General features: G+C 36.0%; 1 protein-coding gene across 2 annotated transcripts in view; it reads right to left on the minus strand.

Moving 5' to 3' along the window:
- Positions 1–14,414, minus strand: part of COG5 (component of oligomeric golgi complex 5) — a 295,076-nt gene that overhangs the window by 90,615 nt on the left and 190,047 nt on the right. For both annotated transcript variants that reach the window (XM_040260820.1, XM_040260819.1), the window contains exon 11: positions 3,776–3,857. In XM_040260820.1, the coding sequence (XP_040116754.1) occupies positions 3,776–3,857 (82 nt within the window). The remainder of the gene's footprint in view (positions 1–3,775; positions 3,858–14,414) is intronic.

A 14,414-nucleotide genomic window follows, 5' to 3' on the forward strand; every position in this document is an offset into this window, starting at 1 on the left:
TCAGGGAAAAGAGAAGATGCAGAGACAAAGGAGGAGTTTGCAAGAAACAAACATGCAGATTTGAAGCAAGGTCTGCTTTAAGGGATACATGTAACAGTATCTTTTAACTCTTCTACAGAACTAAAACACCCCCAAAATGGAAGATGAACAACTTGATGAGGCATTCTTCAGTGCAGAAAGGTCACAATTTGATAACCTCAAGAACCTCAGCTTAGGACTTCCCTGGTGGTCCAGTGGTTAAGAATCCACCTGCCAATGCTGGGGACATGTGTTTGATTCCTGGTTGGGGAAGATTCGTCGCAGGACAGCTAAACAAGCCCACCACACCTAGACAGTAGCCCCTTCGTGTAACAGTGAAGTCCCAGTGCAACCAGAAAATAAACAACAACAAAAAAAGAACCATTTCTTATGGGGAGACCACCTGAGACCACCAGATTAAAGGAATCCAGGCCCTGCACATACCCTGACCCTTGCCAGCAACACTGCTCTTGAACCACTGCTATAAAACTCCTCACCAAATCTCTCCAGGTTGGGACACAAAGTTTTCCAGGGTATGAGCCCACTGTGTTGCCCTGTGTCTGACAAAATAATAATGGTATTCTTTTCTACTTTACCCAATATTCTGTCTCTGAGATTTGATTCAGTACGAGTGTACAGAGGCTGAGTTTTCACCATCAGAGTTACACTCTCTTAGTATTTGTGTGATTTTTGAGATGAAGCTTACCTTATATAGTTTCTACTAAAATGTGATAAGTAAACCAATCACAAACAATACTGGAAGATGTAATGATTAAAGGTTTGAAATTTTTCAATAATGCTAAGGCTATTTCTTTGGTACACTCCTTCCATATTGAGAGAAAAAATATTATAAATAAAATTTAAATTTACTCATTAAACAAAGAAAGTAAAATACAGTCTACAACAACTCCAAGGTTTCTGTAAAGGCTTTAAAGTGATAAGGTACATTTTCAGTGAATGCTTGAAAACAGAAATATTACAATAGCCATAAATAAGCTTTTACATTAGCCTTCTTTTATTCTGAAAACCAAGACTTTAACGAATTCTGTAATTATTAATATTTTGTAGGTAAATTTATATCTTTGCATTTCCATACTGGTATGTAAGTATTAATAAATGTATTTCTTTAAACATAATTGGCTTACAGTGTGAAAGTATTAAAGAAAATTTCATGATGATAATTGGTTTCATGAAAAACTATTAGTTTCATGCATGGAGTAAGAAGCTAGAATAACCAAAATTACTAAGTAAATAAATAAAGATAATTTATACTTTAGTGACTGAAACTCATACATTATTTATACAAACATGGATGTGCATTAAAAAAACTGAAACAAAGCAGAGCCAAAAACAGTCTTACACATATATAACCACATGACATTCAACTAAAGTGCCAGGACAGTCAACAGGCAAAGCATAACATCTCAGATCCACATGCAAAGAAATAAACCTTAACCATATCTCATACTATACACAAAAATTAATTCCAAATGAATCCAGTAAAACTTCTACAATAAAATATAGGAGGAAATGCTTACAGCCTTAGGTTAGACAAAGATTTCTTAGGTCAAACAATCCTCCAAAAGTTATAAAAGAAAAATTGATAAGTTATACTGGTTCAAAAATAAAACTTGTCATTTGGAAGATACCATTAAGAAAATGAAAAGGCAAACACAGACAGATGTATCTGCAAAATAAACATCTGAGAAAGGACTTTGAATCCAGATATATAAAATTATCTTAAGACTTAATTAGAAGACAGTGAAAGTGAAAGTGTTAGTCACAGTCATGTCCAACTCATTGTGACCCCATGGACTGTAGGCTGCCAGGTTACTCTGCCCATGGAATTCTCCAGGCAAGAATACTGGAGCGGGTTGCCATTTCCTCCTCCAAGGGCTCTTTCCAATCCAGGGATCAAACCTGGGTCTCCTAAATTGCAGGCAGATTCTTTATCACTGTGCCACCAGGGAAGCATGAAGAAGAGGACAAGGAATAAGCTAAAAAATTAAATAAAGCTTAAAAGTCAATACTTTTTACAAATACTTGATTAATAAAGACACACAGATGGAAAATAAATGTGAAAATATGGTTATCACTAGTCTTTAGGCTAGTGGAAGTTAAAACCACAATGAAAACCTACTAAACACAAGAATGGCTAAAAGTAAAATAACAATATCATGGATTGATAAAAAGGTAGAGGAATTATCATACATTGTTGATGTGGATGAAAAATCATACATTCATCTTAGGAAACAGTTCAGCAGTTATTTAAAGGTAACATATACATATCAAATGATCAGGAAATTCCACTCAAGTGTTTACCCAAGAGAATGAAGACATATGTCTACAAAAGATTTGTATGTAAATGATTACAGTAGCTTTACTCATAATAACCTCAAATTTTAATAACCCAGCTATCCTCCAACTGAGGAATAGACAAATAGCATATATCTATACAATGAAAGTTTAGTCAGAAATAAAAATAAACTATTGGAACATGCAACAACATGAATAATTCTTAAAATAACTACACATTGCTATAAAAGTTCTCATACTGCATGATTCCAGTTTTATAACATCTATGAAAAGCTACGGAGAAGGTGATGGCACCCCACTCCAGTACTCTTGCCTGGAAAATCCCATGGACAGAGGAGCCTAGTAGGCTGCAGTTCATGGGGTCGCAAAGAGTCGGACACAACTGAGCAACTTCCCTTTCACTTTTCACTTTCATGCACTGGATAAGGAAATGGCAACCCACTCCAGTGTTCTTGCCTGGAGAATCCCAGGGGCGGGGGAGCCTGGTGGGCTGCCATCTATGGGGACACACATATTTTTACATATTAAAAAAGATGACCAGACAGATATGTAAAGCACAGAAAAGCACAGTATTCTCGGAGTAGAGTGATTTGTAGAAGAAAATGGAGAGAATCAGTCCTAAATAAATCCTCTGCATAAGTTCTGTCTGGCCACACAGGAATGAAGACCTCTGCGGTCACTACCTTGCTCCACAGTTCTTTACAAATAGAAGCAGGGAAGCAGGTACTGTGGTTTATTCACCCAGGACTGCCAGGGACTAAATAATGCTTACATATACTAGTACTTTCAGTAAATGTTTTTGAATAAAAATTTAACTACACACAAACTCTCAAAATTATTTTAAAAAGCCTCCATATATTTAATGCTCTTACATTCAGTGATTAAACAAAAACACTTCCATGATATATAGCTAGTTTATATTTCACTGTTTAGAACTACCCTGTGCTGTTATTTCATGACAAAAACAAACAGAGAGAAAATTTTTGGATGACATTTGGTTAAGCAACTTTTAATTCATGATGCGGGCATTTCATCTGTTCATTCATCAAATCATGGTTTTTACAAAAAGGAAAAAGCTATAAGGTCTCTATGTCTTAATATCTCTTAGTTAGCAACTAAAACACTCTAATTAAAATAATCTACAAGCATTAATAAAATTCTTCAACATCAAACATCCTTTTACACAGAAAAAATTCAGAGTTCCCCTGATTGAATTATGGAGAATTAACTTATTCTTTTGAAGGATTTCATTTCATATCCTAAGTATTTTAAAAGTGTAGAAAAGAACTTATTGCTTATATAACTGAATATACAAGTAACATAAGAAATGACAATTACCTAGGAGTTTCTGAAAGATATGTTCTGTAAACCAATAGATCAAAACTTCTTGAAGTAACTGAAAAACTTTGGAATCATTTTGCAAGATAAACACTATACTTACAATTTGTTGCTGTCTGAAATTGAGAAGAAAGGGCTTGAGTAACTGAATTCCAAAATGTATGTAAAATTTCAGCCTGTCCATCCTGTGGCCCAAAAAAAGGGGGGTGTATTATTATTTTTAATGATAATGGATAAGATATAGCATTGACAATGTTTTAAAAATGTATTAAATCAAAATTCCTACGATATCTATCAAATAATGAAATTATTAAGTAACTAAGTAGAAATATATAGATGATTCAAATCACATCTCATGTTCAGATAATCAGTCACCATCCTTCTCTGCTACTTACTAGCTGTGTGAGCTTGAGCAAATTGCTAAATCATTGTATGACTATGGTAACAGTACCTACACTGCAGAATTATTAAGAGGATTTTTAAAGTTTATAAAAGTGAACTCTTGGGACAGTTCTTATTACATATAATAAATCCTCAGTGAATGTTAGTTATTACTATAACAATTATCATCCTCATTTTATATACAAAAGGCAATTTGTGTGACCATAAGAAAATGAAGAACAAGCATACTTAGATTAACATTGACCGGCAGAATATAATTCACCAACTACAAAAGAGAACTGCCTGAAGAATAGATATAATTTTTTGTTTTCTTTTTTAAGTCACAGAAATTACTATGTGGAATAAGAAATGGCAACCCACTGCAGTATTCTTGCTGGGAAAATTTCATGGACAGAGGAGCCTGGCAGGTTACAGTCCATGGGGTAACAAAGAGTAGGATACGACTGAGCACAAATTACTATTACTCAGCTCAGCAGGACACTATCATCCAACTATTAATACATATTTTAGAAAGTAATTACTACAAGAAAAGATAAACATTAGTTTAAGTATCATTTGTTAAAATAGAAAAGTATTTTAATACTGTTAAAACAAAATGACACTTCTAGAAATTTTACCAAGTCCTTTAAGGTACTTCTTCTACATGCATGGTATATAATATAAAATTGTTGATATTCTATTTTTGAAGTACAAGAATCTCAATTTCACATGGTTCACTTTAATCACATAAGTATGTATAATGTTCAAATATGACTACTCTTATAAAAAAGAATAACTGAACTCATTAATTCTGTTTTAGTTTTGCACTTGCAAAAATAAAATTTACTTTTCAAGGTTATAAAGAAAATGAACTATGAAAAATACTGATTTCTCACTCCCATATCTACATACCTATCTATTTTCCTCGTTATTTCTTTAGTAAGTCTTTTGTTTTGATTTCAAATAGGTACTGTGTATCACAAAAAGATGCAAATCAAATAATTGCTAGTTTCTTCCTCAGGGATCAGAAAGTAGATTTAGATCACCAAGATTTTATGCAATATGTATATTGTATATATGCATGCTCAGTTGCTCAGTGGTGTCCGACTCTGCAATGCTGTGGACTGCAGTCTGCCAGGCTCCTCTGCCAGGCCCCTCTTGTTCCAGGCAAGAAAACTGGAATGGGCTGCCATTTCTTCCTCCAGGGGATGTTCCCAACCCAGAGATCAAACCTGCATCTCCTGTGTCTCCTTCATTGGTAAGCAGATGCACTGTATATCATATAGCTTAAAGTGGATGTTTCTCCAACAAGGACCAATAATACCACAAGGAATTATATTCAATGTCTTGTAATAACTTCTAATGGAAAAAAATCTGGAGAAGTATATATATCTACTATATATAAAACTATAACTGAATCACTTTGCTGTACTGTAACTAATGCAACATTGTAACTGCTTAAATTTTAGTTAAATAAAATTTTTCATCATATTAAAGAATCATTATATCACATTAACAAAATGAAGGACAAAACCACATGATCATCTCAACTGATAGACAAAATAGCATTAGACAAAGTTCAACACACTTTCATGATAAAACCACTCAACAAGCTAGGAAATTATCACAACATAATAAAGGCCGTATATGACAAGTCCACAGGTAACATCATAATGGTAAAAATCTAAAAGCTAAGATGCAGAACATTTGATGACTACATATACATATATACACATGCATATATATATATATGCTTCTACACACACACACTTAAGTAAGAAAATGGGTCAATCTTGCTTAAGCATGCAAATACAAATTTTTCAGGTATAATAGTAAATTGACTTTGGTATTTGAATTATCTACCTAAACAAGTTGGATTTATGTCAGCAATGTAAGTATCACTAAATATTAGGAAATATATTAATGCAATAGCCCAATGTTTCCAATAAGGAAATCTACAGAATCATGTAGCTGAGTGAATAAAAGGCAATTAATACAGTTCATTTAAATTAACAAAATACTTAATACCCAGTTCTCATTTTTTTTAAAAATTCATAGAAAAAGATGCATAAAATGATTCTTGTCCTTTTAAAATCATGGTTAAAAAACACAAAATCTTAGCCACTTTGAAGATGACAGTAGTGTTAATTCCATGTACCTTGTACAACAGATCCCTGCAATTTTTCCATCTTGCAAAACTGAAACTATAACTAATGAACTACTCCCATTTTCTTTCTCCCCCAGCCCTTGCAAACTAACATGTGTGTTTTCGTGGTCAGACTGTTTCATTTAGCATGATGTCAAGATTCAACCATCTTTAGCATCTTGTTAAAGACTAAATAATATTCCATTGCATCTATGTACACATGTATTTATGTACCTGTAAAATATTTTCTTTTTTTTTTAAGCAACATTTTAAAAAATTTATTTGTTTTAATTGGAGGCTAATTGCTTTACAATATTATAATGGTTTTTGCCATGCATTCACATGAATCAGCCATGGGTGTACATGTGTTCCCCATCCTGAACCCCCCTCTCACCTCCCTCACCATCCCATCCCTTAGGGTCATCCCAGTGCATCAGCCCTGAGCACCCCGTCTCACGCATCAAACCTGGGCTGGCGATCTGTTTCACATATGATAATATATATGTTTCAATGATATTCTTTCAAATCATCCCACCCTTGCCTTCTCCCACAGAGTCCAAAGACTGGTCTATACATCTGTGTCTCTTTTGCTGTCTTGCATATAGGGTCACTGTTACATTCTTTCTAAATTCCATACATATGTGCTCAGTTGAGTTCAGTTCAGTCGCTCAGTCCTGTCTGACTCTTTGCCACCCCATGAATCACAGCACGCCAGGCCTCCCTGTCCATCACCAACTCCCGGAGTTCACTCAATCTCACATCCATCGAGTCAGTGATGCCATCCAGCCATCTCATCCTCAGGCGTCCCCTTCTCCTCCTGCCCCCGATCCCTCCCAGCATCAAGGTCTTTTCCACTAAGTCAACTCTTCGCATGAGGTGGCGAATACTTTGGTATTGGAGTTTTAGCTTTAGCATCAGTCCTTCCAATGAATACCCAGGACTGATCTCCTTTAGGATGGACTGGTTGGATCTCCTTGCAGTCCAAGGGACTCTCAAGAGTATTCTCCAACACCACAGTTCAAAGGAATCAATTTTTCGATGCTCAGCTTTCTTTATAGTCCAACTCTCACATCCACACATAACCACTGGAAAAACCATAGCCTTGACTAGATGGACCTTTGTTGGCAAAATAATGTCTCTGCTTTTGAATATGCTGTCTAGCTTGGTCGTAACTTTCCTTCCAAGGAGTAAGTGTCTTTTAATTTCATGGCTGCAATCACACCATCTGCAGTGATTTTGGAGCCCAAGAAAATAAAGTCTGACACTGTTTCCCCATCTATTTGCCATGAAGTGATAGGACCAGATGCCATGATCTTCGTTTTCTGAATGCTGAGATTTAAGCCAACTTTTTCACTCTCCTCTTTCACTTTCATCAAGAGGTTCTTTAGTTCTTCTTCACTTTCTGCCATAAGGGTGGTGTCATCTGCATATCTGAGGTTATTGATATTTCTCCCAGCAATCTTGATTCTAGCTTGTGCTTCTTCCAGCCCAGCGTTTCTCATGATGTACTCTGCATATAAATTAAATAAGTAGGTGACAAGATACAGCCTTGACATACTCTTTTTCCTACTTGGAACCAGTCTGTTGTTCCATGTCCAGTTCTCACAGTTGCTTCCTGGCCTGCATACAGATTTCTCAAGAGGCAGGTCAGGTTGATATTCCTTTCTCTCTCAGAATTTTCCACAGTTTACTGTGATCTACACAGTCAAAGGCTTTGGCATAGTCAATAAAGCAGAAATAGATGATTTCTGGAACTCTCTTGCTTTTTCTATGATCCAGCAGATGTTGGCCATTTGATCTCTGGTTCCTCTGCCTTTTCTAAAACCAGCTTGAAAATTGGTAAGTTCACGGTTCATGTATTGTTGAAGCCTGGCTTGGAGAATTTTGAGCATTACTTTACTAGCATGTGAGATGAGTACAAATGTGCAGTAGTTTGAGCATTCTTTGGTATTGCCTTTCTTTGGGATTGGAATGAAAACTGACCTTTTCCAGTCCTGTGGCCACTGCTGTTTTCCAAATTTGCTGACATATTGAGTGCAGCACTTTCACAGCATCCTCTTTTAGGATTTGAAATAGCTCTACTGGAATTCCATCACCTCCACAAGCTTTGTTTGTAGTGATGCTTCCTAAGGCCCACTTGACTTCACATTCCCGGATGTCTTGCTTTAGTTGAGTGATCATACCATTGTGATTATCTGGGTCATGAAGCTCTTTTTTGTACAGTTCTACTGTGTATGCTTGCCACCTCTTCTTAATATCTTCTGCTTCTGTTAGGTCCCTACCATTTCTGTCCTTTATGGAGCCCATCTTTGCATGAAATGTTCTCTTGATATCTTTAATTTTCTTGATTTCATATGGTAGTTCTATTTCCAGTTTTTTAAGGAATCTCCACACTGTTCTCCATAGTGGCTGTACTAGTTTGCATTCCCACCAACAGTGTGAGAGGGCTCCCTTTTCTCCACACCCTCTCCAGCATTTATTGCTTGTAGACTTTTGGATAGCAGTCATTCTGATTGGCGTGAAATGGTACCTCATTGTAGTTTTGATTTGAATTTCTCTGATAATGAATCATGTTGAGCATCTTTTCATGTGTTTGCTAGCCATCTGCATGTCTTCTTTGGAGAAATGTCTATTTAGTTCTTTGGCCCATTTTTTGATTGGGTCATTTATTTTTCTGGAATTGAGCTGCAGGAGCTGCTTGTATATTTTTGAGATTAATTCTTTGTCAGTTGCTTCATTTGCTATTCTCTCCCATTCTGAAGGCTGTCTTTTCACCTTGCTTATAGTTTCCTTTGTTGTGCAAAAGGTTTTAAGTTTAATTAGTCCTATTTGCTTATTTTTGCTTTTATTTCCATTAGTCTGGGAGGTGGGTCATAGAGGATCCTGCTATGATTTACATCAGAGAGTGTTTTTCCTATGTTTTCCTCCAGGAGTTTTATAGTTTCTGGTCTTATGTTTAGATCTTTAATCCATTTTGAGTTTATTTTTGTGTATGGTTTTAGAAAATGTTCTAGTTTCATCTTTTACAAGTGGTTGACTAGTTTTCCCAGCATAACTTGTTAAAGAGATTGTCTTTTCTCCATTGTATATTCTTGCCTCCTTTGTCAAAGCTAAGGTGTCCATAGGTGCATGGATTTATCTCTGGGCTTTCTGTTTTGTTCCATTGATCTATATTTTTGTCTTTGTGCCAGTACCTTATGACTGTAGCTTTATAGTATAGCCTGAAGTCAGGCAGGTTGATTCCTCCAGGTCCATTCTTCTTTCTCAAGATTGCTTTGGCTATTTGATATTTTTTTTGTATTTCCATACAAATTGTGAAATTATTTGTTCTAGTTCTGTGAAAAATACCGTTGGTAGCTTGATAGAGATTGCACTGAATCTATAGATTGCTTTGGGTAGTATACTCATTTTCACTATATTGATTCTTCTGATCCATGAACATGGTATATTTCTCCATCTATTTGTGTCATCTTTGATTTCTTTCATCAGTGTTTTTTAGTTTTCTATATATGGGTCTTTTGTCTCTTTAGGTCAGAGAGTTTGATTGCTTCTATCTCTTGGCTATTATGAATAATGCTGCAATGAACACGGCAGGGCAAATCTCTCTTTAAGATCCTGTTTACAATTCTTTTGGATTTCTATCTCCAGAAATGAGATTGCTGGATTATATATTAATTCTATTTTTACTTTTTTTGAGAAAACTCTATACTGTTTTTCTTAGCAGCTGCACCATTTTACATTCCTAATAACAATGTACAAGGGTACTGATTTCTCCACATCCTCACTAACACTTGTATTCTGTTTTGAAAAGTTATGCTAATCAGTGCATGTGCTATCTCATTACGATTTTGATTTGTACTTCCTGATGATTGGTGGTGCTGATGATCTTTTAATTTGCTGTTGGTCATTTGCATGTCTTCTTTGAAGAAATGTCTATTTGTATGTCTGTTCAAGTCCTTCACACATTTTTTCAGTTGAGTTACTTGGTTTCTTGTTACTGTTGTTGAGTTGTAGGAGTTCTTTATATATATGAACATCAACCCCTTATCAAATATATGGCTTGCAAATATTTTCTCTCATTCTGTGCATTGCCTTTCATTCTATTGTTTCCTTTGTCACAAAGAAGTTTCAAAGTTTGACGTACTCCTATTTTTGCTTTTCTAGCCTGTGATTTTGGTGTTATATCCATGAAATCACTGCCAAGTGCAATGTTATGAAGATTTCCCCATTTTCTACTATGAGTTTTAAATTTTTAGTTCTTACATTTAGGGTTTTAATTCATTTTGAATTCATTTTTTAATACAGTAGGGTTTTAACTCATTTTGAATTGATGTTTTAATACAGTTTAAGGTAAGGGGCTAATTTCTTTATTTTGCACAGGAACATCCAAATTTCCAGCATCATTTCTAGAAGAGACTAGTAATACAAGGTTTGTGTGACCCTCTTTATTCTACATACCATTATTTGTCTTTTTTTAATCTGAAATTAATACTGTCACTATTGCTTTCATTTCAGAAATGTTTATCCATTTATTTTATTCTTTCTTGTTTGTTTTTTGATGTGACTCTTATAAATCTATTTTATTTTTAAACATTGTTTTGTCTTTTAATAAGGAAACTACAAACCAAATATGTTTAACTAATAGGTTGTTTCAGCTTTTATCATCTCATTGTGTTTCCTTTGTTTTCTGTGTTTGTTCTGTGGATTGTTTTTGTTTGCTTTTATCTTCTCTAGAGGCTTTCCATTTATTCATTTTGGATGTGTCATTATCTATTCCTACAACTAACCATAAATTCCTTTGAGGCCAATCATCTCTGTAAGTCTACAGAATTACTGAAATAGATTCCTAGAAATAACAGGAAATCTTCAAGGCTTTTTTATAATTGCCAAAGTAAACAAGAAAATTCTAAGACATAGACATGCCATTTTAAAAGAAAACATAGGGTCCCAGATAATCTGGCTACTTCTTCCTTTTTAGTGACAAGTCATTTAAAACTTCAAAGCCAGAAAGTATGTACTTTTAACTTATTCAGAGAAATTAGAGTGTCCATGCTCTAGAATGTATGTGAACCTTGGCTAAGAAATTAATGTTTTCTGAATATTCATTATGTAACACACACTGCTGAATGTTATCTCACTTAAATCTTACAACCACCACTAGAGTATAAGGTCCACAACAGTAGAGGCCTCATTTTGTCTTTTTTACCACTCTAATTACAACACTGAGACTATGACCTAGACATAAAGGCACAGAATAAATATTTATTTTGAGAATGAGTGGATGACATTTTTATGTCCCTTTTCAGAGTAAAAGGACTTCCCTGGTGGCTCAGACAGTAAAGCATCTATCTACAATGCGGGAGACCTGGGTTCGATCCCTGGGTTGGGAAGATCCCCTGGAGAAGGAAATGGCAATCCACTCCAGGACTATTGCCTGGAAAATCCCATGGACAGAGGAGCCTGGTAGGCTACAGTCCATGGGGTCGCAAAGAGTCAGACACAACTGAGTGACTTCACTTCACTTTTCAGAGTAAAAACAAAGATCAAAGAGAAAACGTGAGTTGCTTAGAATTACACAGAAAGTGGTAGAGCTGGGATTTGATCTAAAGTCTGTTTGGTTGAAAGTATTGTGTGTGCTAAGTCAGTTCAGTCATGTCTGATTCTGTGCGCCCCATGGGCTGCAGCCTGCCAGAACCCTCTATCCATGGGATTCTCTAGCCAAGAACACTGGAGTGGGTTGCCACGCCCTCCTCCAGGGGATCTTCCTGACCCAAGGATCAAACTCACGTCTCTCATGTCTCTTGCATTGGCAGGTGGGTTCTTTACCACTAGTGCCACCTGGGAAGCCCCTATCAAAGTATTAGTCCCCTTTAACTTAACTTACAAAACCTTATATGGTATGATTGATAAGAAGTCCAGGGGTCCCCAAGGGGAGAGGGGTCTGGAATTCTCAAAGAGGAGAAAAGGACAAACTTTTCTTTCTCTCTACTTTTCTTGGTCTTAGTCACATAAAACGTTTTTATCTTTAAGCCTGGAACTGATGATTACACAACCAACAACTCGGTTTAGATTCTGTACTAAGGATTATATAGCAATGTATCCTGCTTGAGGACAGTTTCTCCTTCCCGAGGGCCTTCTGGCTAATCCTGTTATCTTCAAATGTGGATTGTGGGAGTGTGTCTCTTTGCAACCTCTGAACATTGTTTTGACTCACTGTAATAACTAATTGGAGAGTATATAACTCCATCGCTAACACTAGTAAGGCAATCTTTCTGCCCCCTTCTGATGTCTATGTCAGAAGGTTTCTCTATCCCTTTTATACTTTAATAAAATTCTATTGCACAAAAGCTCTGAGCGATCAAGCCTTGTCTCTGGCCCTGTATTGAATTCTTCTCTTCCAGAGGCCAAGAATCCGGGCGTCTTTTCGTGCGTCAGCAACAACCTTTCAATTGTCCCTGTCTATTTCTTTTGTTACACCCCACTGAGTCAAAGATTCAACCACACTCCATTTCTTTCAGGCTCTTGAAGGTTCTTTTGTAGTTTCTCCCAGTTATTAGCCTTTAAACTAGAACCTTCATCAATTTAGGTATCATTTCTCTTAGTTCCCCTATGTTTGGTGTGCTCTATTAAATACATCTATTGCACCTCATATTCCCCATAATAATTACATTTTCCCATTTAAATAAAGGAACAGAACAGTGGTCAAGAAGAGGAAGCCTGAAAGTAGGGTATTAAAGTTCAAATCCGACTCTACCACCTCTACTGATAGAACCTGTGGGACATCTGAGTGAAGATGATCTAGGACATGGAAAAGATACAATTCGCTTGCTTAAGAATAAAATCTAAGCCGGAGAAAGAAATTTAGGTGATATCATCATCTGGAGGTGGTAGAAATTATTAGAATGTGTGAGCTTTTCTATAGATTGCATATGGCATAAGAAGAAAAGGTTAGGACCCAAGGGAACAACACTACTTAAAGGTTGGGAAATAAATAATTTAGAGTGGAGAAAGAGAAGTGGGTAGAGCTTGGGCACAAGTTAGTGATTGGTGGAAACTGAATGATGGATACATAGGGAGTCACTGCCCTATATTTTGGTTCTAGTTTAGCTTTTATTTGAAATGTTAATAATAAAATGTTTTTAAAAGAAGGGCAGGTGGAGGTAGAGGAACTGATGAACTATTCTGAAAAGATGCAGTATTTGTGAAAGGGGAAAGCAGAAATCATTACTACCTCAAAGGAACAAAGTGGAGTAAGCACAAGGATTTGGTAGTTGGGGCATCATAATTCTTTTAGTAAGAACTGTTTTGGTGGAGCAGAAGCTTGATTTCAATGGTTTGGAACAAAACAAGTAAGAAATAGAGATACCAAGTAGTTTATGGAAATCTTGGCATGAAGGGAAGAAATGCTTACAGAGAGGTACAGGACCAAGGATTTTGCTCTGGTTTTGGGTTTAGATGGGAGGTCCTTGGGAGGAAGTAAGTGGGAAAGGTGGATAATGGAGAAAGCAGAGCGTGCCCCAGACACGGAACACAAACAAAAGTAGAAGGACAAGTCTGAGAAAAGAGAAGATACAACCAACAACCTAATACAATTCAAAGAAGATGATACAATCTTTGATACAGAAAGGGAAGGCAAGGAACAATTCAGAGAGATTTTTTTTAAGACAGTAAACTATAGTCCTAGGGTCACAAAGAGTCAGACATGACTGAAGCAACTTAGGACAGATGGACAGATGAACTAGATGAGACAAAGTGAGAGGGAACCAGGTGTAATTAAGTTATAATCAAAGGACAAGAGGAAGTCAAAGGTTTGGCAACAAGCCTGTGCCAGAGATCTCTGTGGAGAGATCACATTGTAAGAAAGCCTGAAGACTCGATTAAAAAAACCAAACAGATATGAATTTTATATTAGCTCTTAATCATCTTCTGGATGAAAGCAGAGGGAGCCTAGGGAAGCAAATATAAAGCAAAGAAAAAAGTTATTTTACTGGAAAAGAGCCTTCAGGGAGCAACATTTTGCTCTAATTACAATAAAGGAAGGTACAGAAATTCAGTAGGGACTTTAAGATGAACACCAAAAAGCAAAATGAGAACACCTATGGAACCAAAAGAATTCTACTTAAAATCAAAATGCTGGCTTTTATATGCATATTGTTCTAAAATAAAAGAATATTTATGGGACAAGCTACTTGCTGTTTTAAGAAATGAGGGCTTA

Source organism: Oryx dammah, unplaced genomic scaffold (genome assembly GCF_014754425.2).
Source record: "Oryx dammah isolate SB20612 unplaced genomic scaffold, SCBI_Odam_1.1 HiC_scaffold_18, whole genome shotgun sequence".
In the NCBI taxonomy this organism is placed as follows: domain Eukaryota; kingdom Metazoa; phylum Chordata; class Mammalia; order Artiodactyla; family Bovidae; genus Oryx; species Oryx dammah.